Here is a 27,997-nt window from a genome sequence, read left to right as displayed (position 1 = left end):
TGGGTGTGTGGCTGAGTGTTTGTATTTGACTCACTTTCCTCAACGTGTGACGCAGTGAAGACAACAATGGGGGGGACTACGTATCTCCGAACAGCAGACCTCCACGGCCCACAGCAGACTGTCCTTTCGAGATATCACGGTGCCATGGAAAAAAAAAAACACACACACACATATAGTGGTGAGTGCATACACACACAAAGTGCAGAGGTAGACGCATTAGAGGAGGTGTTTGTGTTATTTAGGTCAAACTCTCATGTCATATTTCATAAATCCGCCTGGCGTTTTCTTCATCGTTGTTTACCGGTCAAACGTACCACGCTGACCGCCCACCTCCCCTGAAGGAGAGCACGCTCAGCATTAGCCGCCTCTCTTTCACCTCAGCCGTAGCCCGCAGCCAAGCATGTGCGTGGCGAAAACGTGCCGAAGAGAGAGAAAAAAAAAAAAAAAAAAAGGGAGGGGAGTGCTAACAAAGCTCATCTCTTCTGCTGTTTTTCCCCTTTAGGGCTTGTTGCAGCTTAATTTGTTTTCTCTTCATTCTTGCCTTGAAGAGTAAAATGGTTTGAAGTCTATGAAGCCTCCTCGGCCCAAAAGATGCTTTATTCGCTATGAGCGCACGTGTGAATTTGTCTCAGACATGTCATGGAGGGAAAGTGGAGCTCATGTGCACAAGTGTAACAGGCATACATAATCCTGATCACGCTGATCCACTGGGAGATTTAGACACGTTGACACACTGATGGATCACGGAGGGGAGGGGGGGGGCAGAGTTGGATTCTTCCCTCCCTCCCACCATCCTCCCTTCTCCTCACCCAACTCACACTTCATCTCTGCCGCCCACCCACTCCACACATGAATTATACATCGAAGACGTTACTCCCCCCCCACCCCCAACATTACGTCAGTTCTTGCTTTACCGGGAAGAAATAGGCGTGAAGTCACCTGTCAAAATATTAAGCATCATTTAAATAGTATCTATAATGTGCTGCCCATACATTTCTGACGAGACCTCAAGTGTGATTGGGCATCTCTTGGCTGGAAATGACAAATGAAAGTTGCAAAACTGTTTTTCTTTCAGGCGTATTCGTGGAATAGTAAAATGATAAAAGTAAATTTTGATTTTAAAAATGACTCCCCGACTGTTGAACGCCACAATACAACATTCCAATTGGATTTAAGTTGGCCACTCCAAAAGTTGAATTGAATTGAATTTGCTCTATCATCGTCTTAATGTTGCGCATTCCACACTGCTAAGACGCTAACCCTCCTCGTTTTCTCAGAGAGCAAGTTGTGTGGGCTTGTCAGCAGCACACTGTGGAGGGAGGCTGTTGCGTGCATCCAGCCTTTCAACTTGCCGCATCTCTTCCCACCCTTCATACCACATGTTTCCATGGAGACCAAAAAAAACCCCAACACTTTGGTGTTGGTCACGATAATGTATGTAGGTCAGAACAGGAGACCCGCTCCGCTCCAAACAGTAACAACAGGCAGCAGAAGTGGAAATCTTGCCTTCGTTAGCTCAGAAAGTTTTATTAACAAGCCCAGTTGAAATCTTTTATCGTCGCAAAGAGCGGGAATGTGTCGAGCGGTGTCAAAAAAAAAACAAAGTCGGCCTTTGCAGCCTAATTGGTGTGTTGGGCTTCAGGTGGGGCGCTTTGTATTTTAGCCCAATAAGCAATTGTTCTATTTCAACGTAAACAAACCTAAAAGCTTCGGCTGGGTCAGCTCTGTCCCAAAAATGAAATGGGAACCACACCCACCCCTCCAAATAAAATAACCACCAACCTGTCACATTCTCCCCTTATGGCGATGGGATGCGGCGATCTAAAATCAAAAGCCTTTCTTCCCTTTTCATCGAAAATAACCTGCTTTTATCTGCGTTCCTTTGGTTCCCTCCCACAAGCTGTCTCTCCTCAACCATCCTGTCTTCTCTTTTCAGCGGGGACCAGGAGGAGAGTTTTTGCTTTAATTGCTAAACTACTTTTTACTTCAAAACACCCACAGCCTCCCACTGTCAGGCTGCAACACAAGTCTCCCTGCACCGCCTGTCATGTTCCGCAAGCGACCATTCTTGACTCCACGGTCAATCGTGACAAATTCATTCAAAGAGAAGAAGCTTTTTTTTTTGGATGATGAAAAGATGGGAAGGTAACTATAGTCAGTCAATGTGTAATTAATAATTTCATCACGGCAGTTGGAGGATCCCCAAAACTCAGAGGACTAGAAGCCACACCAAAAAAAAAAAAAGTGGAGCAGAATGTGAGCGGCTGGTACAGTGACATGTTTGGCACAGTTTCACATTAGCATATTCTGCTCCCCTCCGTGTGTGTGTGTCTACATGACCTTTTATTGTCAAAAACATTTCGAATAATATCAAATTGCACTAATATGTAATTATCAATTAAGGTCGCAACGTGTGGGTGTGATTCGTTTATTGTAGCTATTAGCTTGTCTACAATATGATGAGACGACAATGATGATTCAACGTGAGGAAAAAAATAATAATCTCGCAGTGGTGAAAAGTCTGGGTTGAATGACTAAGTAGGTGACTCGAACGTGATGACTGATATTTTCGTAGTGGTCCCTAAAGGTTTTTACACTTCAAATCAGTTTCTCTTTGAGACAATTTTGACAGATTTTAAAAAAGTCACTGAATGTCGTGGTTCAAATTTGTGGGAGCTCTGCGCATTTTTGGAGTTAGGGTACCAAATGCATGACCTGTGCTGTAAGCAACCAGTCACAGAGGAGAAAAAAAATGGGCCAGTGTGTCTGCTTGCTCAGAGGTTCTCCCAAAGGGCTGGCCACGGGAATCTGGCACCATCCTAATTGGTCAGTGGGCCAGACTTTAAAGTGTGACACACAAAAAAAAAAAACACCAAATGATAACCTTTGATTTAGCATTTAAGAGCAGCTGTCCTTTAAATTCCCAAAACACGCTCTGGATTGGATTATTTCGTGCCCATGCCCACAGAACAGCAACAAAAACAGTTGAAATGATACAATATTGATGACTGTGGAACTCCAAAGTCCCGAAAGAAGAACACTTCAGAATTTAATTTTGAGGAGGGAAAAAAAAAAAAAACTTGCCTGCCTGATCTAAGCAGTGAGTCACACTAACTCTCACGGCATCAAAAGATTAACTCCGGCTGTGGATTTTAAGTCTTTGTTTTTAAGGCTTCATTGCAAACTCAAACAAAAAATATGCATGTCGCCGGAAAACTTAACGAAGCTCACTTCATCAAATTCACCCCTTAGAGGATTTGGAAATCTGACTGGAATTGCACTACATTAGTGGAAGCAGCAGAACTGGGGATGTTTGTTTGGATGCAGAATGCAATTTGTTGCAACTTTCATTGTGCACCACAAATATACTTTTATGCTTGGTAGAGAATCTGCAGTAGAAAGAACAAGAACGCTGCAGAGCAGTTTCCATAACAACCTGCAAAAAGACGTTCAAACAAAAAAGAAATCTTCCCCATCGAGGTTTAATAGTCTGCTCCAATCTGTTCTCTATCGATAAACGTTTACATAACGCACATCTGCAAGCTCTTCTAAATACAGTCACATTGCGTGTGTGTGTGTGTGTGTGTGTGTGTGTGTGTGTGTGTGTGTGTGTGTGTGTGTGTGTGTGTGTGTGTGTGTGTGTGTGTGTGTGTGTGTGTGTGTGTGTGTGTGTGTGCGTGTATCCGTGCAATGAAGGACAGGAAGAGCCAATTAGTGTCAATCTTTCTGCTGCAGTCATTTAGGCCCAAACCAAGGTTCAGATTAGTCAGTAACTGTTGCGTAAGCCAGAAGTCAGGGAAGGACTATCCTGGTGAGTACCTAGATGTTTGTTTATGGGGCAATATTTGATTATGATAAGCATTTATTTATTAAAGTAAAATATTTTCATGCCTACATGTCCTTGGGGTACTCGGTGTGTGACTACTAAATCTTGAAGGTGGGAAACACTACAGTATTCAAGAAAGAACTCATAAAATGTGTATTTCACACTGTTTTTGTTTGTAAAATGATGGTTATTCTCCATAAAATATATATTTTGTTTGTGTGTTTCCGTGTCCGGAACAAATTACTTGGCTATACATTGTTTCCATGGGGTAAGGTTGCTTTGGATTTTGTATGATTAAGTTTCAGAACCCAAAACAAGATTCCACCATAATAAATGTGTCCTGTTGACTGACAAAAAATCATTTCAGATAAAAAAAAAAATCCCCATTCAGAGCATCTGCAATATTTCCTTGCAGCTCCTCACACAAAGACAGATCAATACTCATTACGGGAAAATTGGATAAAAGCGCTCTGCTATTGTCTCATTATACGCTAACACTGGGCAAGTGTCAGGCAGCTTGACTGCAAGCTCAGGAGAACAAGTGAAGGAAGGAGAGACTGAAGCTGGGATGAGAGAAGCAAAAAAAAAAAAAAAAAAAAGAGAGAGATTTGACATCCAGACATGACAGTAATGGCGGCGTTATTTCTTAGGTTGCAATTAGCATGTGTGATTGGCGGCAATAGCTCAAGTCGACCCAGTTTTTATTCGATTGTTCAAGCTGCCAATCCGCCAGTTCAATATTGCCGTCGACTGTCACAGCTCCGGCGGTGTCGCTTACACCTAGCGCAAGCGGCTGTCAGCGCAGTATCTGACGTGTTTACAACACCGAGCTGTGATTCCCTTTATTTGACACACACAAATGGAGATGTGCAGGCCGAGGAAGATTGCGTCCAATCAGCCTCAGTGAGGCGGAGTGAGCAATCCGCCTGAGCCGAGTCTGCCCTTGTCCTTGGCTGCAGTGCAGCAGATGGTTGACAGAGAGGGTGAGGAAAGACTCCATTACGGCTTTGTAAAAAATGCACCATCATTGTGTTAGTTGGCGGAACTTTGGCTGCCGTCACATCAAGTTGATCCTGAATACTAAAGTCGATTGAGGTCAGGGCTCTCAAGTTCTCTCTCGTACCAATCTCATCCGAGCATGCCTTTTTGCTTTGTGAACTGGAATGCACTTTCCTAAATTGCTCTCAAGAGGTCGGGAGCATAGAATTGTCCAAAATGGATTGGTGAAATGATGGGAGCTGACTCAAATAGATGGTGCTGTACAGTAAGGGGATATCTGGTTTTTTTCAAGCGGAAGTGATGCAGGCACCAATCTTTTTTTTTTTGTCAAATACTTGACATCAAACTCACATGCAAGTCAGACTGACTGAATGATTTGCCAATTCCACAATTTTCACTGATTGAGACAGACTCACAAATTGTGTTGTAGTGGATATTGGAACACAAACGGTGGTGCAACACAGGTCGAGGCTTTTCACAATTCGTGCCCCACATTTGGATCGACAGAGGAGCATTTAGAGTACTGGAGTTGTAACTGCGGGTTCGCCGGACTCTTCCCTCCCTCCCTCCCTCCCTCGTGGTGCACGTGAAGGGCTTTGTTATCTTTTCAACGTTCCGAGATTGAAGGCAACAGAAAAAGAACTTTTATCTCTGTGTGCTGTTATTTTAAGCGCTCGTGAAGAACTTGGTGAGAATACCAAGTTTCGGCTCGGGAGAATGTTGTTTCGAATCGTTCGATTATCACGTATCGGCCTTCATTAAACGCGATGCAAAACAAAACGTCATACATGAGCGAGTCTTCATCTCGGCAAACACGGCGACTAAAAAAAAAAAAAAAAGAGGAAACTTTCCCTCCTTAAACACCTCCGGTCTGCATTAAGAAGACAGGACATGCTGCACTGTCACCTAGTTTCCATGGTAACACGTTACTATGGAAACAAGGCCTGGAAGAGACTCGGGAGCGGGGCTGTTTGGAGAAGCGCGGGGAGACGAGCAAAATGGAAACCGTGGAATCTCGCTCACGCTTTGGCCCTCGGGCATATGGAGCGGTAACGTATCTTTTATGACCGATAGAATGATATTTTTTATTGTCGCGTGTGTGCAGAAAAAGTGGACAAGCTCCCTGAACGGAGTCGACTCATTGGCATACGTCGTGCTCGCAAACATTACATAACTACCACCAAGGCTGCGCTAACAGCAAACATTGAGATGTGTGTGTGTGTGTGAGTGTGTGTGTGTGTGTGTGTGTGTGTGTGTGTGTGTGTGTGTGTGTGTGTGTGTGTGTGTGTGTGTGTGTGTGTGTGTGTGTGTGTCATTACTTCATCTCTGTAAGAATCTCATCTGTTTAGTCAAAGATTTGAACTTGATTATTTCTTTGCTTTTCTACAAAACATCAGATGAGGGAAAAATCCCAGTTTATTACGGAGGAGACGTTCCATGATTCGTGATTTCATTTGAAATCATAAATGATCCTTTCAAAAGACATTTAAAACAATAAAAAATTGAGTGAGTATTCCTTGGCAGCTTAATGGAATATAATTATAATACTTCTAGCTTAATGCTATTTTATTATCATTGTACTCTACGACACAAATTTGGCTTCACATTTTAGCAAGAAGGTTTTTTTTTTATCCTAGAAGAACACGGCCATAAAAGTGACATCATCTTCTAATGCTAAAATGTCAGCCAGAAGTGTACAAGAACAGATCGTGACTTTTAGAACTAATAAATACTTGAGGTGCCATCAAATAGCTTCTGAGTGAAAGTGTTTTTAATAGGCAAACTTGACACGTTTTTTTTTTTTTCTGGGACTTAATCTTCCTAGTATTTACATTAAACATATTTTGTTTGTGTGTGTGAAGTGTGCGCCTGCCAACGCCTGCTGCTGACAGCTGCTACTCTGCTGGAAGGTGTCACTTAAATAAATAGCCAGCTTGTCAAGAAAGGAGCTGTCCAGCTCGCCGATGAAATCAACAAATCGCAAGGCTTTACTCAACACTGCTCCATGACCACATCATCCCTAATTATTTTATATATTTTTTTTCTTTTATTCTTGTCCTCGTATGCTCGCGAGAAGCTTGTTTGTTTTTGATGCATGCGAAGCACCGGTGGGCAAATGGTGGGCAGATGTTTGGCAGCGGAATCCCTGCACATCTGGCCACGTGTTTTCTCGACCCCAACGAGAGGAATGTGTGACGAGCGAGATGGGTAAAGATTATAGCGGCGGGGTTGACAGAAGGTCGGCCAATACAAAAAAAAGAGGATGGATTTCCCGGGGAGATGGAAATGAAGAGATACCTGGGGATGGGCATACTGACTTTGAGTTTCTATTTATCAACTGTGAAGAGATCCAGATCATCATCTGGATCTTAGCCAATATTAACTTCAAGCGGGTCTACGATTTTTGACAATTCTCTAGACTGACCGTCTCCGGGTAATCTTGTTGGATCATTTCAACAGCGTTCAAATGACAAACCCGAAAAAATAAGAATCACAATTTGGCCTTCGTGACATCATCAAACATTCATTATACGAGAGGGGGGGGGGATAAATCCAGCTGGACTCGACTGTTATGTCAGAGTGATGTTTTTTATTAAATTGGATGAGGGAGTTTTCCATGCAACCTAATGCTGCAGTTCCACTGGTGAGTAATCACACTTCAACAGAAGAATGTTGATCTTTTAATGTACAATGCACAACAAAATGGCTTGGTTGTTTTGTTCCAAATTAAAAAAAAAAAAAAATCTCAGACCAGCCTGCTGAGTTATTTATTTGTCTTGTTTTTTTCTGTTTGAAGCTCATCGCTACAAAATATTGTATTGCATGTGTTAACCCATGGGTTATTGTGTCTGTATTTCATCGAAAATGATCTGAGAAACCTTTGTACCTCAAATTCAGAAATTTTGTCTGACACCAAAGATAAACTACACATAAAAATTAAATACAAATTCAGCAGATTTTTTTATTTTTATTTTCTCTTTGTCATGAATTAAAATTCTAACAGATAAATGATCCAATATTTTGCCTGTATTTCATAGCGTAACCTTTCATGAATATTTGTCCGATTCATCGGCTGTGACGTGCTTGACTCGGACATCAATTGCCACAATTTGGATTCCATGGCATTTTAAAAAATCAAAGCTATTTGAATAAGTGTAAAGCGTGCATTCAATTTATGAGCCGGCATGCAAATAGAAATATATCAAAAGATACCGTGCCAGTATGAAGTTATTGCTCATGCAGCCTTTCATCACACACACACACACACACACACACACACACACACACACACACACACACACACCCTCATTTGGATGTGCACACATGCGCAGAGCTCAAGTGCAATAATCCACGCTCTCGCTCCCTCACGTGTGCTCTACTGCTCTACTTTCCCCTCGCTAGAACTGCGGGAGGGAGGGAGGGCTGCTTGGGCCAACTCCCACCCACACCATCTCTGTCATCTACACACACACACACACACAGTTCCATACACACATCCAGGCTGGAGATGCGCAGTGTGTGTATGAGCAAACGCACATGTAGAAAGAAAGGAAAAAAAAAAAAAACCCCGACTGATGTAAAAATAGACTTTTGCTGTTAATATTAATTACGCTTTAACTGACTCACAGACTGCACTCCAGGGGATGCTGGGAATGCTGCATCCTTCCCCTCTTCTTTTTCCTCCTCCATATACAGCATCAAATTAGGATTGAAATGTGTTTGGAAAACAATAAAAAGATGTGTGGTATAAAAGCAGATGTAATATGTGACCCAATTATGATATTATTTGATACATTTATATTTTATATAGGAGATTATATTATTGTAAATTCAATTATGATCACTGCGAGATACAATGTGTGAAACGAGACAAAAAGAGAATGAAGTGGATTGAGGTAATCCACTTTATCCGAGTACAAAAGGTTCAAACAGCAATGAAACAGGGCCAGCTTGTCTGTGTACTAAATGAAAAATATACCAGCGCGAGGACTGCTGTCACAAATGATGACACAAAGCCCAGTTCGTAAATTGCCAGCACTTAACGTAAATGAGATTCAGGAATTGAAATATTTTATTTTATTATTCCTGTTTGTTCTTTCAAATTTCCTTAAATTATGGAGACTGGAAGTTGTGGAACAAATAAAGGAAAATCTTATCATATAAATAATATATAATAATGCACCACACATTTTTCAATGGTTGTCTTGTCTCTTTTTTACTAAAAGTCACGTGCGGAATGCAAAAGGACGATGAGAATGGACGTCCCGGAAAAATCCCTTGCTTGGATTTAATTACCTGTATGTAGCTTTTCGCATGAATGGGGAGCCTTCACAGATTAGTGTGAAAGCGCCCAGATGTTAGGGGTCACACTGTTAACGCTTAAATCTGTGATTGAAAAAACACGGGAAGGCTTTTACTGGGATTGTAATGACAGGCATGGGGTCAAAAGGGAAGGATCCCTCAGAGGTGGTATCAGAAAACGCTTGAAGCATTTTATTGAAACTATTCCGACATAGTGTGACTTGTGTGATCGAAAGGTTCCCCTGGGCCCAGGTCCAAGCTTCCGAGTAGTGTCCACAGCACAAGCCGGAGACAAGCAATCAATGTCAGTGAACGACTTTCGTGGGTGACAACACGGCACTTAACAAGACAAAAGTGACCCTTGACAAAAACAATGTATAAACTACAAAACAAACTGACAAAGAAGTTGTTTCCAAATTACACGAGTAAAAGCTGTTCCGATATTTAAACGTAAAGACAATTTGATGCACAATATGTCTTCGCGGGCCACATAAAATGATGCGGCGGCCCGTATCTGGCCCCCGAGCCTCGTGTTTGACACCGATGACTTAAAGCTTCCTCGCAAAGATGCCTGCATGATTTAAAGGCCTCATTGTTGGTCCCTTTAAAGCCCCCCCCCCCCCCCCCAAAAAAAAAGTCAGCAATTAAAAGTGTTGATGATATCCGATGATAGTTTCCATAGCAACAGCAAGAGTGAGTCACAGTTAGGCTAGTGAGCTAAATTTCACACTCGGGTCTACCATCACCTCGAACGTTAGCTTCTATTTGCTAAATTCAAATTTGTAGGGATGGTTTGTCCTTGACAAGGTTTTAGCTCAGCAAAGTGCGGATTCTTTTTCTTATCTCTTCTACGTAGAGTGCGAGATGCAAATCTGGTGATGGTGCAAAAAAAAAAAAAAAGTTAAAAGCAGGTTTTTAAATGAAAGCCAGCTCCCACTTAACTCGCATCTCACGTGGACGAGCCGCTCATTAGGCTGCCGTCTCTTTCGTTTTCTCTCCTTTTCTGCGCCGTCACTTTTTTCTTATGTTGAGACTCCCTCCTTTTTCTTTCTAACTCCCTCCACCACTCAGGGAGTTTTTCCTCCTCCCACTTATCTCCTATCTATGTCAGTACCACTTATCAAAAAATAAATAAAAAGCTTGAACAACCTCGGCATTGCCGCAAAAACACCGGAATGGTGACTGCAGAGAGAGAGAGAGAGAGAGAGAGAGAGAGAGAGAGAGAGAGAGAGAGAGAGAGAGAGAGAGAGAGAGAGAGAGAGAGAGAGAGTTGACGGACTTTTACATCCAATAAAAAAGATGCACAACGCCTTTGCAACACAATCGCACGTCACATTGCCGTGAGCAGGTGAGAGAAGACAAAAGGTGCCAATGAGAAGTTGGAAAAAAGGATGTGAAGATGGAGAGAAGTCATAAAAATCTTTGTCACGCCATCTGTCATCCAAACACACTGATGCGCCAAACATGTGACGTCCCGTTTACTTCCTGGATCAATCCCTACGCCGCCGCAGTAATAAAAGATTCCAATGTTCTCCTGTAATAAAACGATTCACTTCATTTTGACCTTTTACCGCAATGACATATTCAGTCGGCGTACTTGAGGCAGCAAAATGCAAGTGAACTTTCAACTTTCAGTTCAAACTAACACAGCCACGGCCTTTCCCCTGTTATTGTGCCAAGGTCAAGCGTGGAAACGCCACGGTGGTTGTCGCAGTGATTAGCGATGCTCGGCGTCACGCGACTCATCCGAGTGGATGTCAAGTGCCACTAACGGTGATTTGGTACCGAGAGCCACTTAGGCATCAAAGCTATCACATCTCTGACTTTCGACTGCATATATAAACAGGAGGAAATATTTAATAACATGATTCAAAGAGTTTTGATGAACTGCATCGTGTTCGACCAACTTCTCTACAAAAAATCCATTTTCTTTCCTAAACAAAAAATATTGAACTGCGGTAATCTGAGGCATTCCAAGCAGCAGATAAAGAGTTGTTTGTCTATCTGTTTTGCTGCACCATTTGTATTCCAATACCCATCTAGGAGTGGATGACTGTTTCATCGCAGAGATTTCCTTGTATGATATAAAATCAGTCAAAGTGGTGACTTGTTTTGCGGAACAAAATTGGATTAATACCTCAGTTAGCGCTTGTAAATAGGTGGGTATGTTTTCTCCTCCACCGTGCTGGCATCCAATGGTGATGATGGAGCGCTAGTCAGTGTTTGTACAACCTGCGGATAAAAAGATGCTTTCAAATGCCCCGTATGTTTCTCCATGTGGTGTGATGAAAATAGCGTGATTAAAACAACAACTCGCAGGCACCTCTGCCGCGCGCGCTCAATGCGGCGGGCTCAAAAGTACTGTACGATGGAGGCACGGGCTGCTTGATAGGTGTCATGAGGTTTGGAGAGATCAAGGAAAAAGCCTCGCACATTTAAAATCAGATGAGTCATAGAAAGAGGAGGAAGGAGAGGACAAGAAGGGAGTAGGAGGAGGAGGGGGAGGAAGAAGAGGCTGATGAGCAAGAGGAGGATGACATACGGTATATAACTAAAAATACTTTGGGATGTTTTGCTATTATTTATATTTTTTCTCCAACTTCTCCCTGTATTTTGATAGGAATGCTATTATTGGCAAAATATTGTCATCAAATGTGAATGACTGACTGCTGTGAATTTTTTTTTTATTTTAGATGCAAGGGACAGGTTGTTAGACAGGTGAAGGTGTCACATCTTCCGGTATTGGCACCTCAGCTGGAATTGTGTGGCTGTGCTTGTTATCACTTTGATATTTCTATTAATTGCCAGCCTTTCATTGTACGTGACACAAAAAAAAAAAAACGGGACTTTGAATTTGATTCATGCTCATTCTGAGCACATTCACATCCTGATTTGGAGGGTGTGCACACTTCTGCAACCACATGATCTCGGTTTAGAAATGACTTACCTTACCAAAAAGCTGGCATTTGAACAGGGGTGTGTTAACTTTTTATATCCTGCACAATATTGAGCAGCCAACTTGAAATGCCACATTTGTGCTATCGTCATCTAATCGATTCAGCTAATGAAGCCGCTAATGGGAGTTTGGGTATACGCCGTCCTCCCGGACCACCTCAGAACTCCATAAATTGTTTCCAACGAGATAACGCCAGCTGTGTTTTTTTTTTAATCCCTGTGCTCTACAGAGAGGAGCAGAAATCACATGGCTCGTTCGAGCAGCTTGTCACGACAATTTGGACTGCCGGGCTGTCATTAACCCATTGACGACTATAAACGTCAAAATTCATTTTAAGGACACTGTATATAGAATACAGGAATACAAAGCTGCAATTATAGCAACATCCCCCAGTGTATGTCAAATGCTCACGTAAGACTTTAGCTTCTCAGACGCGGGAATGGAAGCTCTGCTCCCTCCGTAGGCCAAGAGTGCATCATAACCGGATTACTTTGAGTAGCATAGAGGGAGACTAAAGTTAGAGGTGTCATATCACCGTTGGAGCACGCATCCCTGTGAAGGGAGGGAAAATGTGAAGTTATATCACTCACCACTTTGGCAAGCACCGTGGTGAACGTTCAACTCTGCCAGAGCGTTTGCTCATGTTAGCCGCTAGCCGTCGTAACAAATGGCTCACAATTGAAGGCTTTTTGTGTTTCTTGCAATGTGAGAATGATGTTTGATGAATCCACTGAGCTATCAAATGGTGTCCCTCTACAAAAGCAGCAGCTGGAAAGTCCATCTATGGTCAGTAGGCGGGTGGGGAACCCCTGTGAGCGAGCCAGCAGTGTGAAATATCAAAGCTGCTATCTCTAAAGTCAGCCAAGGCAGCCCACAGTGGAAACTCCATGATGTCAGAGGCACACTGGGTATTTATGTCTGTCCAAGATTGCTTTAGGCACGGGAAGAAGAGAGGACAGGAGGGCTGATGAAAGATGATGTTGTCCTGCAGCAATGCTGCAAGGTGAGGTGGGCCTTCCCTCTGCTTAACTTGTGCAACCGCTACGTGCTAGCCCTTTGGTTTTTACACATGCAAATTGGTGGGTGGAAAAACACAGCCAGCGACATGACCAGACCGGACGAAAAGAATACAATCGTCGTCAACTCTTTGCTGCATGGCGATTGAGCGCCGGCGTATTGAGCGACATTCTGCAACGGAAAAACTGTGACCGTGTAAAATTGTAAATTAAATATTAAAAAAAATAATTTAGAAAAGTATTATTAATTTTATTTTAAATATTATTTGATTAATTCATGTATTATTTGATTCTGCAACGGAAAAACTGTGACTGTGTAAAATTGTAAATTAAATATTAAAAAATAATTTAGAAAATTATTATTCATATATAATAACATTCATTAATTTACTTTATTATTTTATTTATTATTTTATAATATCAATATTATATTTTATTTTAATATTTATATCAAATTAAATTGTAATTTCCACTTCTTGCATGTTCCATTTTGGCATTTTGAGAGTTCAGTTTCGCAAGCAGGTATGCAAGTTTATCTCACACAAAATAATTACATGGGCCCTGTGCCTGAGTGTGAGTCAGCGGACACTAGGGTATGTGTGTGTGTGTGTGTGTGTGTGTGTGTGTGTGTGTGTGTGTGTGTGTGTGTGTGTGTGTGTGTGTGTGTGTGTGTGTGTGTGTGTGTGTGTGTGTGTGTGTGTGTGTGTGTGTGTGTGAGTGTGTGTGTCTTTGAGGGAGCTTTTGGAAGGACTCCATTGTATGAAACACCCTCTGTGTATACCTCAAGCTTCAAAAAGAGCAGGTTACACAGACAGGGGCTTAATAAATGCCAATGAGAAAAAAAACAGCAATAAAAATATTTGAAAGCCTGCCATATTTGGATTTATGCGTCCTTGACTGGCAAATTGTGACCTACTCAAAGTCGATCATATGATGCACTTCTCTAATTTATGTTTATTTTATCGATTTGGGTGCTATTTCTGCAGATGGCTAAGCATCACTGAAGTAAAACACGAAGCTACGGAATCTGTTGTCCTCACCAAGGTTAAGGCGCTGCTTGAGAGGGAGGGGAGGGGTGGGGGGGGGAGATCAAGATTGCCTACCAAAACATCATGGTAAAGTGGGTAAGCTTTTGAGCGCTGAGAGCGGGAAGCAAATGTGCGGGTGCAATACACGCAATCTGAAATCAACACAGCTCCGATCAATAAGCTTCTGGCAGAGTTGAGTGAAGTCAAATGCAATGCGTTGGAAGAAAGACCAATCGAAAATTGGTGGCAAATTCAAATGGAAAAATATACTGGATGAAGATGCTGGCCACATATTTATTATTTATCCGCATCGTCATGCAAATTCTTTCTTTTGAGCTGTCATAGCTACTTCCACTTACATGGCATCCATTTTTTTTCTTCCCAAAGATCGATATTTCACCTTAGTTTCAGCAAAGCTCCTGAAACCGAAATAAACTGCCTTTATTTTTTCTTCCTCTTTGACTCACGGTTATATTCATGTTATTTTTTTCCATCAGGCTTTTTCCAACAAAGGCTGTGAGTCAAACTGGTGCTTCTTGTTTTCATCTGACAGTCAATCAATGGAGCAGCAGCCCAGCAAGGGCATGAGTCAGCAAGAAACTGATTGTATCAACGTGTCCTTCATTTAATCTGTGATTAATCCGCGCCACCTCCCAGAAAGTGCTTATATAATTTAGAAATATAGCCTTCTTGCTTCAATGACAAAGTATGAGGACACACTTGAAATACATAAAAGCTTCAAATGCAGCCAATTAAAGCGAGTTTGCAAGCAGTTTTGCTATAAACCAGATGATAAAAATAATAAAACAATAAAATAATAAATACCGTATTGGCCCGAATATAAGACGACCGCGATTAGACTCAAGTTTGAAAAAAAGCCTTTGTCTAGACCCCGAATATAAGACGACCCCCCCTCACACACTTTTTCAGTTTTATTTCAATGAAAAAAAACTCGTCTTATATTCGGGCTAATACTAAATAAGTAAATAAATAAATAATAGATATCTTTGTAGGATGCTACACTCGGTCGCACAGCTTTGGGTGCCTCGTGCTTGCCTCGACGCTTGTGACTCAAATAAGTGACGAGAGCTTTTAAAAAAAATTCCGTTTTGTGGCTGTGCTTCAGCAAAAACTTTGAAAAGTCTCTTTACACGACCTTAGCGCTCTCATTATGTAATGCAATATAGTCAGGGGCCAATAAGCATAATGACTGGGCTTAAGGCAAAAGTCATTCCACTGGCACTCACCTCCACCTCAATTTGAACCAGACGTGGGAAGCGTTTTGCATGACTCAGCCCTTTCGCAACCACCGGCTCATCCAAATAAACTCATGGATGACATAACAGTAAAGCGGGCATATCTAGACACAAGTAAACAGACATTCTCAACCTCTCGATATTTTCCCAGCTACTACTATTCTGATCAGATTTTACACATGTGAGCCAAAGTGACCTTTGTGGCTTTACAAAAATCCTTCCAGGACGACAAATCTGAATATGAGCTTAACATTGACAAAATAGCATCAAATCCCGCCGATTTAATACCGTCCGGTCGGAATCCGCACTCCTGGTCCAAAACAGTCTAGTAAGACTGTACTGACATGATGGTGTGTTTTTTTTTTTTTTTGTGTGCAGCCTGTGAGCAGCTAACGGCAACGGAGCTGCTAATAAAGAGTGAGTCAACCTCTGAGACAAGCCGGCGAGATGAAGACGCTGATTAATGTTGCGTGCTTTATTGCCTCCGATGGTCCACTTGCAATATTGCCAATGTCTTATCGCTACTTTCCGTCTTTCTTTGACAAGCTTGAGTCATCCCACCTTACAAAGGCTTATTGGCCACTTCAGAGAAAACATTTTTTTTTTTTTACTATTTATGATTTACTCTCTGAATTGGTACGGGGGAGTTACGTCATTCTTACCGGGTCTGGAGAAGATGAAATAGGCAGGAGAACCGGGGGACTCGGTATCCCCCGGGCATCCCATTTCAACAGCATCTAATTGTCACCTTGAAAGAAAATAAACGTTTGTGACCTTTCGCCAAATGCTTTTAGGGACCGCCGCCAAATGAGATGGCGCAATAAAACATCAGGCGTCATCACGTGAGGAAAGACAAGCCCCGCTTTTACTGCTGGAAAAATGAAAAGAGGTATGAATGACATTCAATTTGGTGGCGAGTGAAGAAACGGGAGGAGGAATTTAGCACGCGAGGAGGAACGGGCCCGAGACGTGAGTGAAAGGAAGTTAATTGGCCAGCGCAAAGATGAAGACGAGACGTCTTTGGAGCCTGATTGGTCTATTAGACCACTCTGCTGCAGCGCTGACTCTGACTGCATACTTAATGAGAAAGCAGGCCCAAAATGTCACCACGCAGAACATCCGAGGGCCGAACGTTACGTAGGATGACTCACGCATGGTTGTTGGCTCATTGAAATATTTGATGAGCTAGTAGGAATATGCATTTAATTTTGTCATTGGAAATTGTCAACAAAGCAAGAAATGGCAGCATGGAACTAAAAAAACCTTGTGTTCATTGCTCAAGTCACGTGACTCCCTGATTATGATGACAAAACAAAAAAAGGAATGACGTGGTGGAAATGTGACTTTTCCATTGTACAATACAGAATGACTTAGCACTACTCACCTTGCATTTATACTGCCTTGAAATAATTCTGAAGTTGGGTTAACATGCCCGAAACATGTCCTTAAATGATATTTCAAGGATGCATTGATAGTGGAGACTTGCTCCTCCCTGGAGGCTGCTAAATGCCGCCGGCCATCTGCATAACGCTCTCACGGCCAATACAGCCCGAGCACAAAATCATCTGGGAACTTTCCAAAATCCATCCTCCTAAACTTATTTAGTCCTATTGAGCTAGTGCTGGGAATGGCATTAGGAATAAGATTAAGACTTTTAATCCTGATGGCAGAGTGTGAGAGGGGGGCAAATCTCAGAAAGATGAAGAATATAATACTCGGTGAAGGGGGTGGGTTCTGATGCCCCAAAAAAAAAAAAAAAAAAAAGTGGTTACGTCATTGCAGGTCAACATGGCATAGTGTAATCATGGCAGAGATTTAGATGATCAAGTTGGGGATGTGCGCTCCAGATGTCTGCTCCTGAAGATGAAAATCAGCTTGGCAGGCTTTTATGCTTGCCCAGAGAAAACACGAAAAGGAGAGAAAAAAAAAAACGAGGCGGGAGGTGTGTTATTTCAAGAAGGTGCTTTTGGAGTTGATGAGATTGGGCTTGGTCTAGGATGGACTCGGGTTTCACCAGTCAGTCCAGAAACAATACAAGGACATGAGCAATGTGGTTTTAATAACTGTAAAATAATCCAATATAATGTCTTTTTAAATGAAAATTGTCTTGAGAGGGGGTTGTCATGGTAACAGGGAGAGGATTGGACTCTGCCACAGCAGCTTGGGTTCATCTCTCAGCACTTTCCAACAACTCCAACATGATTTAATACTATTGAGATGCGAGGGAATTTCAAAATATTCAGTGGCTACAAGTGAGAACTAAAAGTATGTATTTTTCTGGGCTGGTGGGTTAGCATGTTTTTTTAATAATATTTAAAAAATATATTTAAAAAAAAATATTTAAAAAAATATTAAAAAACGAATATTTAAAAAAAATATTTGAATCTATTTTTGGGGGTAAAGCCAGGGATTATTATATGCAGGTTTCCCGGCAGTGCTGGACCAAAACGTTTTTTTTTGTTTGTTTTTGTTTTAGTAATTTTAAAAAAATGCAACAAACTTGAACCTGTCAAGCTGGATGAAACGGACACAATGTAGCTGCAAATATGTCATCAATTATTTAGGATCATGAGATGGTTACCAACTTCTTCTCCTCCAAGCTTTGCCCAAAAGTGTATTTCTAATTGTCAATTGGAGTTATGTGTCACCACTGGTCAGAATAAATAAATAAAAAAATCATCTGACCCTCACAATGAACAGTTTGTGCCACAAATTTAATTAAATCAAGGCGCTATATTATTAATTTGCATTCTACCTGGAAGTGAGTAGCAGCCACTCCACCTCATCCCTCCCAATAGCCTCATTATTACCATAAGGCAGTGAGTCAGGGGTTTTGTGTGTGTGTGTGTGTGTGTGTGTGTGTGTGTGTGTGTGTGTGTGTGTGTGTGTGTGTGTGATTTCAACACTAATCACCTGCACCAGGCCTCTTAGCAATTGAGAGACAACCCGAGTGGTGGAAAAACAAACACCTGTGCGGCAAACCCAAAAGCGCAGAATCACACAAACATCTCCGCCGGTCAGAAGAAAAAAAAAAGGCGATAATAAGAAACTCCCACTACGACACGAGACGCCCAGTGACACGCAGGCGATTGAGCAACGTGCTCTGTTTATCAGGGCCGAGCCCATCCATCATCCCAGGCTGGTTGCCTGGGTAACCCCGTTATTATTCAAAGCACGGAGCTTGCACAGGAAACCAAAATGTGTGTGTGTGTGTGTGGTAGTCAGGTAGGGGAGATTCCCCACTGGCTCATAGACACACACACACACACAAGGGACAATTCCATTAAGGTGTGGCAATTCAAAGTCTTTGTTCCTTCCGAACCTTTCTTCCCTTCAATTTTCCACCATCCTTCAATTCATTCACAGCAGCAAATCTCTTATTTTTCATTCATTTTCATATCCTGCAGTGCTGTTCATTCATAAACACCACCACAACTTACAGCGGCAAAAAAAAATAAAAAACGGGGAGGGCCGAGAAAGGAGTTGGAGCCCCAACTGAGTGAACTGCGGCAACGTCGAGGGCGTGGTGAAAAAGCCAAACGATCCGATTGGGAGTTGTTTTGCGGCTGAAAACAAATTGATGAGAGGACTGGATTGCGAACCACTCCAGCTCTTTCTTTTATCTCATTCGGCCGTTCGCCGGCTCGTCACCACCGCCGTCATTCATTCAGTCAAGTCGGGCTTCATTCACACATTATGCTTTTTTTTTGTCATAATTGACAAAATGAATTCAGTTTGAGGACTTTGAATCCATGACCAGACCTATAGAATCAAATTTGCGATCCTGTTTGTCAATATTTTGTATCTTTGCTACCAAAATAAGGTTTTTGTGACTACCAGTCCACCTACCACTCTAAGAAAGTGGCAATGAAGTGGAGTTTGTGTGAAATGCCAGGGAATGTTGCTGGAGGTCTCCCAAACTTTGGCACTGCAGCGAGGGAGATAAAACGAGCTGGGAGGGGGGCGAAAAGTTCAGTTCTGATGGCAGACTGTAACCGTGGATCTCATATCAGATAGCGCAGATTTTTTTTTATCTCATCAGGACTGTGTACGTGTGTTAGTGAGACAGCATGAGAGGATATGGAGGAGGGGTTGGGGGGGGGGGGGTCACCAAAGATCTTATATGTCATGAAATCCTGTGGCTTGACCTACATTTGCGACATTTATTTATATTTGGCACTATATTTGGTGATGTGACAAATTATCTTCTCATTGCAAGATACTAGTTGGAGACAACATTCCTCATTCCTACATTAACACTATCAGATGATCAAACAGACCCCAGATGACACCATTTCTCAGTGAGCTTAACATTAAAGCCAAGCAGCAGCTAGTTGGACCGCGGTGAAAAGAACCGCCCCAAACAATGCCATAAACACCCCCGGCTGGAGCTGGCAGCTGCTACCTAAGTACGTTCCTCCACTTAAATCCAGGGATGGCGTCATCAGAATCGTGCCACTTCCAGGATGTTACCCTGCCCAGTTCCGACCTAATAACCATTGCGAATCATTTTCGCAGACAACAGGTGGGAAAGGAAGGAGATTCCGATTTACTTCTAGTGGTATCAAGAGGTAGTGAAGCTTCTCCGCTGTTGGCAATAAAGCTTGACCGGGTTTGCCGGCACAATGTCCAGAGTGTGTAGGAAGTTCCAGAAGACACCAGAAGGATGGCAACAATTCAAAAGCACAGCTGGATCGACTTCCAGCCGGGCCACTTGTGCTCATGTTTCCGGCCTCTGTGAGTTTGTTTGTCATGAAGGCCACAACCGGGGCCTGTACTCACAATTTGGCACTAGCCGGAGAACACGATGAGTGTCAGATCGACTATTGCCGCGTGTCAGAGATGAACGCCGGCTCAAACTGCTTTACTGAAATGCATATCGTTGGCGATAGGTGTAAAAATGGCTGCAAACTATTCCTCAGTAGATTTTTCCCACCATTTGTGTGGTTTCTTTTTTTTTTAGAAAAGTCTAAAAATGTTATGAATTCAAATCAATACACAAATAGTTTTTTTTTTTTTAGGTATAACAAAACCAAAGAAGGCGACCAAAATGAATCGAGAGAACTGTTAAGACGAAAGAAGGGAAGACAAAATATTTGCTGCTACGTCGTAATGTTCTTGATCAAACGCACACGAGTCCAGAGACCTATATAGATATGCTTACAACAGCTGACTTTGTGATCTTTGGCTAATAAACACCGCTTACATCACCCCTGCATGACATGAAGGAACCCAAGAAGAAGTCAGAGGCTGAGCTTAAAACAGAAAACAAAATATTGACACCATTTGTGCACATGCGCAGGTAAGCCTGGTAGTGACGCATCATCGATACGAACATCAGAACATGGTGGGCAGGCGAACACACATGCGGGAGGGAGGACACCGCGCACACACACACACACACAGTCCGGTGGTGGACGGCAGAATTGTTACATCATGAGCCTCGGGCAGCGAGACTCGAACGCTGACCACTACGAGACGATGGCCGCCGGTGGGGAGAGTCATTACGTCAGATCTTAAAGAAGGAGTTGCGATTGTGCGGTAGGCAGCAACCGGGGTCGTGTGATCACACATACACCCAATTTTCGCACAAATGTTTGAAGGAAAAAAAAAAAAAGGGTCGTTAAATGATTTGTTTCCACACTGACCCATTAATTGATGATGAATCCGCCATCTTGCTAACAAAGACTATGAATAAAATGTTTAAAGTTGATCTGAAGAAGCTATGGAGAATTTCACAACTGAATTTCCTTCCTACAGAGACAAAATGCAATTTGATGGCACCATCATAAAGCAAGGCCTCCTCTAATATAAAACCCAACAAGGTTAAACTGCTATTTCATTTTAACGGCCTCAGACAAGCCCGTGCATGAATGTATGAGGAGCCCGCTGAACTCTATCACACCGCCGATGTCCAGATTATCCTGCTAAAAACCACCTCTCGGTTCAGACGGCAACAAAGATCCGATGACTTATCGGCCTTTCTTAAATGTCTCCTGAATGTTTTTGCATTAACATAAACACGCATGGATTTGCGGTCTTCTCGCTTCTCCCTGCCCCCCTCGGGTGACACTAATTTATTGTGTCGTCTTCTTCGACCCAACGGTCTCTCTAGATTTACGTTCTTGACAAGCGAGACTAGCCGTGAAATGCATGCGAGCACTTGTCCAACTTTGCGTGACGGTATGCGAGTGCAAGTTTAAGAGCTTCTCATGTTTGCCAGACACGTGAAGGATTCCCCGTATAGATAGCTAGCGATCTGGACGGCTTGGAGACGGCTAACACGTGCCGGTGACAGGAGCACGTGATTTCACCATGAGAGCTCTCAGGAGATGAAAATAAAGGTTCACTTTTTTGAGTCTAATGAGCGATGTAGCTCCTGCAGCTCCTGCAGACGAGATTGTCCAGATATCAGATTCCGGAGCCCACTCACGCCTCTCCTGTAGGTGATTCTCTGATCTGATCTGATCTGATCTGATCGACATGTCGCTTGGATCCAAAACCGCTTTCAAAGCTTTGGTGGATTGGCAGAAAAAAAGAAAACAATTTTCAGATTTGATCAAATGCGTATTCAGACATGACTCCTGATCATGAAGTAGCACCCACAAAGATGTTAAAAAAATCTTATTTTTTGTGACCTCATGTTAATTGGGGTCAGCACATTCCTGCCACAATTTAAAATGTTTAGTGTTTTTCTTTAGCTGAAACTGCGACACAGTTCTAAATAGTCGTCAGGATTGGCACAAAAAAGTTCAAGATTCCAAGACACTTCAGCAGTCAATTCCATATGAAATGGAAATGTACACTTCATCTACTGCGCAGTATTGCGCGACAATGTGTGTGCGTTAGCTGTCGCATTTCAATGTGGTTTGTGAAACCTGTGCAGCAAGATACAACCAGCCAGTTTCATGGAAATCGCTTTTGTCATTTTTGCCTAAATCCCACTAAGCCACTTGTTTACAAATACTCTGTATGTCCTAGTCATATTAGATCATGTGACATCTGAGAATCAGGCAACACCCCCCCCCCTTCCCTTCAACACAGCACATGCAGAAACAAATATTACAACTATATAAAAAAAAAAACATGCAGCACCACAACCCTCTATGCTTGTGTGGCGGTAAAACAAAGGAGTAATTTTGCATAGTGGTCAGGATAGAAAAGGACATTTTAAATTGTAGAAATATGTGTCAAACTCTCCTAATGAGGTGAATGAAACAGCCAAAAGGATGTTTAGGGTGAGTGAAGATCAAGCAATATCATCATGTTTCAAATTTCATTTTGGAGCTTGTTTTTCACAGCTGTCAAGTGGATAGAGTTCATTTTTGAGGCTACACTGCCATCTTGTGGCTGTTAGTGAATATTTGCTTGGTCACTTACCTTGTTTGTCCATATTTGGAAAAGTTATTTATTATTTTCGGACTGAAAATATGTTTCTCTTTGCTATGCTTGGTATTTTTGTTCGTTATTATAAATCTCATGTTGATTAATGACTATAAATGTTAGAAGACAAAATGACTTACATTGGTGGTACGACTTGTGCCTTTTGTTCATCCATGGAATTCTTTACCATTTGTTCTCATGGACACCAAAAGAAAAGAAAAGGAGAGAAAAAAGTGGAATTACAATTTATAACAGACTTCCGTAAACATTGTACTACGTCACATCTTGTTTTAAACGCATGCGCATAAGTCGACGTCATTTCACAAACGCATTCCGTTCAAAAAAAAAGAAATGGTAATGTTTTTGTAACGTCAACGACTACATAGACACTTTACACTCTTTGGAGTGTTTAATTATCCTCTTACTTTGTAAATTGATAGCACTGCAGTCTCCGTGTCCCGTCTTAAGTTTAGGCATCCACTTATCCATTTCGTAATGATTTTTTTTTACCGAACCTGTGCACTTGACTTGAGTGGGAGGTGTTACGCCCTCTAATTAGCGGCGTGGTGCTTTCAGGAACACTTGTTAAAACGAACACGACCTGCCAAATTTTAATAAAGGATCAAATGATTCGTTTTCAGGATTGTCTTGTATGTCTTTTAGTACTCCCTTTTTTTTACAATTATCTAAATAAAAACAAAAAACTTTTATGTAAATTACTGCGTGGAAGAAGTACCACTCCATCTCCAGCAGGTGGTATTGCACAACAAGTTTAAAATTTTATGATTGAACTTTTGACATTTATACGGTTTATTGTACCCTAAATAATCATTTATAGTGCTATTTCAGCACAATTTAGAATCTTTAATAAAGTGCATTCTTTTATTTTTTTACACAGAACTGTACTTGCATAATATTGTCTTCATTTGATTTCTTTTGGGTGGGGGCATATACTATATGTTAATTAACTTTCCATTGACTTGCCAAGTAAAATATCCGTCTTTTTTTGGCAGATGATTTCTCTTCAATTAAGTAATGGTCGTCATTTCGTTACTTTTTTTTTTTACTTTTCTTCTGTGATAGGAATTGCTGCGTTTTCTGCTCTGCATGCTTGGTCGACGCCGCATCACAATTATGTAACGTGAGGAGATGCAGAAGATCATTTCAGGTGCAAGACTGATTTATTACAGAGTGATCTCCAAGGCTGGCATGTGAACAAAACTCGGGTGAGAATAATTTAATGTTAACGTCGGATTTGGAAAGAGGGGAGATATTTTTTGCACGGATCCATCTGCAGAGTGGAGGCACGTCAGAGGAGCGTTTTTTGATCCCCGCTGTCACATGGACCCTCTCAGAACCCCACAAGCGGAGCAAGAAGGAGCAACTCTCTCATTTTGAATTCTTTGCTTTTCTTTTTTCTTTTCTTCTTTCATCCCTGCACAATTGAACACCAGTTGGAGAAGGTCGGCTATGGCTTGGCCGTGCATCAACAGAGTATGTTGCCTGGCTCGGTTCTGGAACCAATTCGATAAATCGGACCTTTCCGTGCCACTCACCATCCAGAACTACTCGGACATCTCCGAGCAGGAGGTGCGATCAATCACCAAGCAGGTATCCTGCCCCACGCTCGCCACTTCGGCCACCGGACCGCAAGATGCCGGTGTTATACCAATGTACACTGGCGGTTCTCCGACCCGAAGCTCATTCAGGGCGCGCAGGGAGCCCAGCTATAAACCCCGGGAGAACTACCAACCCCCTGAGGTACCTTTCCCCAGCGTCACCCAGTACAAGCAGGACTTCAAACCCTGGCCCATTCCCAAGAAGGACCCTTGGATCAGCAATGGGGGGAGTCAGGGGGAAAGGTTGGAGGTGAATCAAGAGGACAGGAGCAGTTTCTACAGGTAGCACACAATTTGCACTTCACAATTCAAATTGCATCTATTCGATTTGGTAGAAATAAAATGAAAGGAAGGAAGGCATAGCGAGACGAACTGCTTCAAGTCTTAATATCTCGTGTGCCCAAGTGAGTTCAATTTGGTTATTATGGTCAAGTTTTTAGTAAAAACAAAACAAGAAAAAGAACAAGAAACATCCACTAGAGCATTTGTGGGTTAATCACCTTTTGATGCACAGGCAAAAAAGCAGGCCATTGGTGAAGAGCAACAAGAAAGAACCTGCAGAAGCACCTCACGTCCCACCTGAGACCAGCTATCAGGCTGCTTATAGCCTTGAAGCTCAGCGTTCTATAGAACCGCACCAGGGAGGTAAAATACAGACCACCTCGGTCACCCGGCCCGTCAGCACTGCGCAAGTGGGCCCATCTTACAACGCTCTCGTCCTGCACGGCATCCAGCGTGACAAGACTGAGTTCAGCACATTGACAAAGGATCAGGTGAGCATACTTGGACATCAAAAAAACAAAAACATGTCACTGCAACATGTCATCTTTGAAGTTTTGGGAAACGGCATGCTGGTCCGGTTTAAAGTCATCTTGACTTTTTCTCCAAGATGTCGGGGCACCCCAGGGTAGTGATGTGGCAGGCAGGCAGGCAGCATGTGTCTCAAAGTGACCGACCCAGCTCTTGAAAACAGGCCACATTAGGTAACACATTTGGGTTGACCTCAATAGCATGGGCTTTGAGACAAGATCAGGAAGAAAGCTGATATTTCTTCAAGTGTGCCGTAAAGCAATATTTGCTAACATTTCAGAAAACTCAACAGAAAATAACTTCATAATTGTCCGCAATAGTACATTGCAAAATATAATAACAAATAATACATCAGGGATGGGCGACTGAAATTTTTTTACAAACCTGTTTTCTTTAAAAAAAAACAAAAAAAACATTGATATCATTCAAGACAGTATGTTTTATGGGAAAAACCCCAGCAAATATGTCAATATGCATCAATTGCAGTTCGAAGTTGCAATATCAATATTCGCCACTAGATGGCAACTATAACTTAGTTGTGCTATATAAGAACATAAGTGTAATATTACAATTTTGAGAGTGTTGAATTTTTTAAAAGAATGGCCAAAATGAATTCTTGAAAGTAATGTTGGTATTTTGTTCAGGACTTTTGTGCTAAATATTGTACATTATATTTTGCACATATTCCATATCTGAAATAGCATTTTTATCATCCATCTTTTTATATGTATGGTTCTTCCTGATAATGTTGAAGGCTTCAAATAATACATCCTGACCTGATTTTGAGCTGCCTGCTGTAATGAGAAAGCCCGAAAGAAGCAGATGTGTATGTTCAAATTGAAATTTGAACACCAGACAAAGCTGAAATAATGGATAAGAAGGTGACAGGATTTGTGCGCCAAGCCGGCGGACTCATTAGTGCATGGGCATTGTTCCAGATTAAATTGGGATCAAACTAGCAGCCCCCCCCCCCCCCCCCCAACTGGTTGGCTGTCACATTGGTCTGCTGTTTGTAGCAACACAAAATTGTGAAGGATCTTTTCATATTTCATTGAGCTAATACAATCATTTTGAAGTATTGCTGGAAAACAAGAATAAATTCAACACACATTCAAAGTCACAAATACGACAGCGTAGAATTTGTGGATGGCAACTCCAAATGGACCAAAAGGATGTTGCCACCTAACATGCACAATTTGTGTTATTTTGGAAAAAAGAAAACATTTTGTATTTGATCACAGTTAATCCGATTGCTAGAATACTCGATTCTATAATTGGCAGAACTCCCGCCAGACTCCAAGTTGGAAAAACGTTGACCTTCCATATTTCTACTGCACATAATTCTCTCTGTGATGTTCAATCAAATGTTAGTGCTGACAAAATGAGAGTGAGGGAGGTCAACGACAGTGCGCGCACTCTATTAATCGGAGTGAGGGCGACGAGGCCGCATTCATCGCTTACCTCATCATCGGAGGAATGTTTGCGAGGTCAGCTATGAAAGTTGTTTTCATGGCTTTCTTCTGCCAACTGGGGTACAGTCAGGACTCAAAGCTTCAATTGAAATGGTCCCACATGAGTGGCTGAAATTAAAATCTCACCTTGATGATAAAGATATTAAGCAGCTATTCATTATCAAATGAAATCTCTAAATTCACATGTAAAAAAATAATAGTATGGTTTTGGTTCATCCTAAAATTTACAGTAACTGGAAATAGGTCATAATCCTTTCAAAAGTATTTCGAAATCCGGTCATGGTTTTTTTTTTACTTTCTGTGTGTGCTAAATAGAAAAAATCACTGGGCAAAGATGAGTAAGACAAAATGAAATTTCAAATGAACTCATTTGGGATGCACCGTGTCAAGCAATCTGTTTCCAAGCTGTTTTTTTTTTTTTAAAGCAATTCAATTGTTGAGAAAAAAAAAAAAAAAGGAAATCATGCGGGACAGTGCAGCATTTTCTTTTCTACTTCTATCTGCAGTCATCACGGCAGGCTTTTTTGCTCTCATTGTTCCTCTAGCTTGGTCCTCTTCCCCTTTCCCACGCTGCCCGTGAACACACAAGAGCATCCCGTGCCAAATTGGCGAGAGGGAAAAAGCATAAGAGTTTGGATACGCTGAATCGACAAAATCCTATTCATCAAAATATTCCTCCAGCAGGCGTTGGGTCTATTTTCTTTCTTTTATCAAGACATTATGCATCCACAGTCGTTTCTTTTTCACAAAACACACATTCTGCTGTTTATCATGCCTCCCCACGACTTGCTTTCTGATGCTCACATAAAAAGACTCGGCAACAACGAGGTTAAAATAACTTTGACCTAATTCTGACTACAAAAAGATTGTTGGAAAAAAAGGAGAATATGTCTGATTTGTAAGTGATGGTCTGTGTGTGTCCCAACAGGAACATCTGGTTAGGACCAAGTTGCCGCCAAACCCTTCTGCTGTTTTTCAAAGTAGATCACGAGCCTTTTAACATTAGACGGAAGAATGTCTTCTGAAATCTATGCAAAGGGATTGTGGCAGGAGAGACCCCTGCAGAGCTAAGATGATGACATCACTTGGTGACCCCCCCCTCCTCCTTTAAAGTCTGCTCTAGTTGCAATGGAATTGAATATGCATGTGAGTGACTCGCTTGTTTTTTTTTTTGTTTTTTGTTTTTTACAGCACAAGAAACTGAAAGTCAATTTCCTGATTGCTCTTAATGTTGCTTGGGTTTTAGCAGTGAACATCAAAACTATCATTTTGTCCATTTATTGTTCAAATAAATAAATGTGAATGAAATAAAAAGGATTAAGTTCTTCTG

At 41.9% G+C, this 27,997-nt stretch overlaps 1 protein-coding gene and 1 long non-coding RNA gene across 4 annotated transcripts; one reads left to right on the top strand and one right to left on the bottom strand.

Annotated features, from left to right (window-relative positions):
* Position 1: 1 nt before the first annotated feature.
* Positions 2-23,310, bottom strand: LOC147046021 (uncharacterized). Of its 2 annotated transcripts, none has more exons than XR_015068253.1 (3): positions 23,192-23,310; positions 22,907-22,961; positions 2-123 (listed from the first exon to the last, which is right to left on the bottom strand). It is a non-coding gene; the product is annotated as an uncharacterized LOC147046021 (long non-coding RNA). The 2 variants fall into 2 exon arrangements; XR_015068254.1 differs by having other exon boundaries at positions 34-118.
* A 926-nt stretch (positions 23,311-24,236) lies between these two features.
* map6d1 (MAP6 domain containing 1) lies at positions 24,237-27,927 on the top strand. Of its 2 annotated transcripts, XM_085930779.1 has the most exons (4): positions 24,237-24,667; positions 24,900-25,158; positions 26,015-26,025; positions 27,571-27,927. In XM_085930779.1, the coding sequence occupies exons 1-4, from the start codon at positions 24,237-24,239 to the stop codon at positions 27,665-27,667; spliced, it is 798 nt and encodes a 265-aa protein (XP_085786905.1). In that variant the 3' UTR covers positions 27,668-27,927. The 2 variants fall into 2 exon arrangements, with proteins under 2 accessions (XP_085786905.1, XP_085786906.1); XM_085930780.1 differs by lacking the exon at positions 26,015-26,025 and having other exon boundaries at positions 27,596-27,927.
* The last annotated feature ends 70 nt before the right edge of the window (positions 27,928-27,997 follow it).

This window comes from Syngnathus leptorhynchus, chromosome 14 (assembly GCF_054491065.1).
Source record: "Syngnathus leptorhynchus isolate UIUO chromosome 14, UIUO_Slep, whole genome shotgun sequence".
NCBI lineage: Eukaryota > Metazoa > Chordata > Actinopteri > Syngnathiformes > Syngnathidae > Syngnathus > Syngnathus leptorhynchus.
This window is presented reverse-complemented; position numbering and strand designations above follow the sequence as displayed.

What these genes read in the sequence shown, in the direction of transcription:
- map6d1 (XM_085930779.1), top strand. Translation starts at nt 24,237, where the DNA reads ATGGCTTGGCCGTGCATCAACAGAGTATGTTGCCTGGCTCGGTTCTGG. An exon ending in GACAGGAGCAGTTTCTACAG is followed by an intron (nt 24,668 to 24,899) that starts GTAGCACACAAT and finishes TTTGATGCACAG; the next exon opens with GCAAAAAAGCAGGCCATTGG.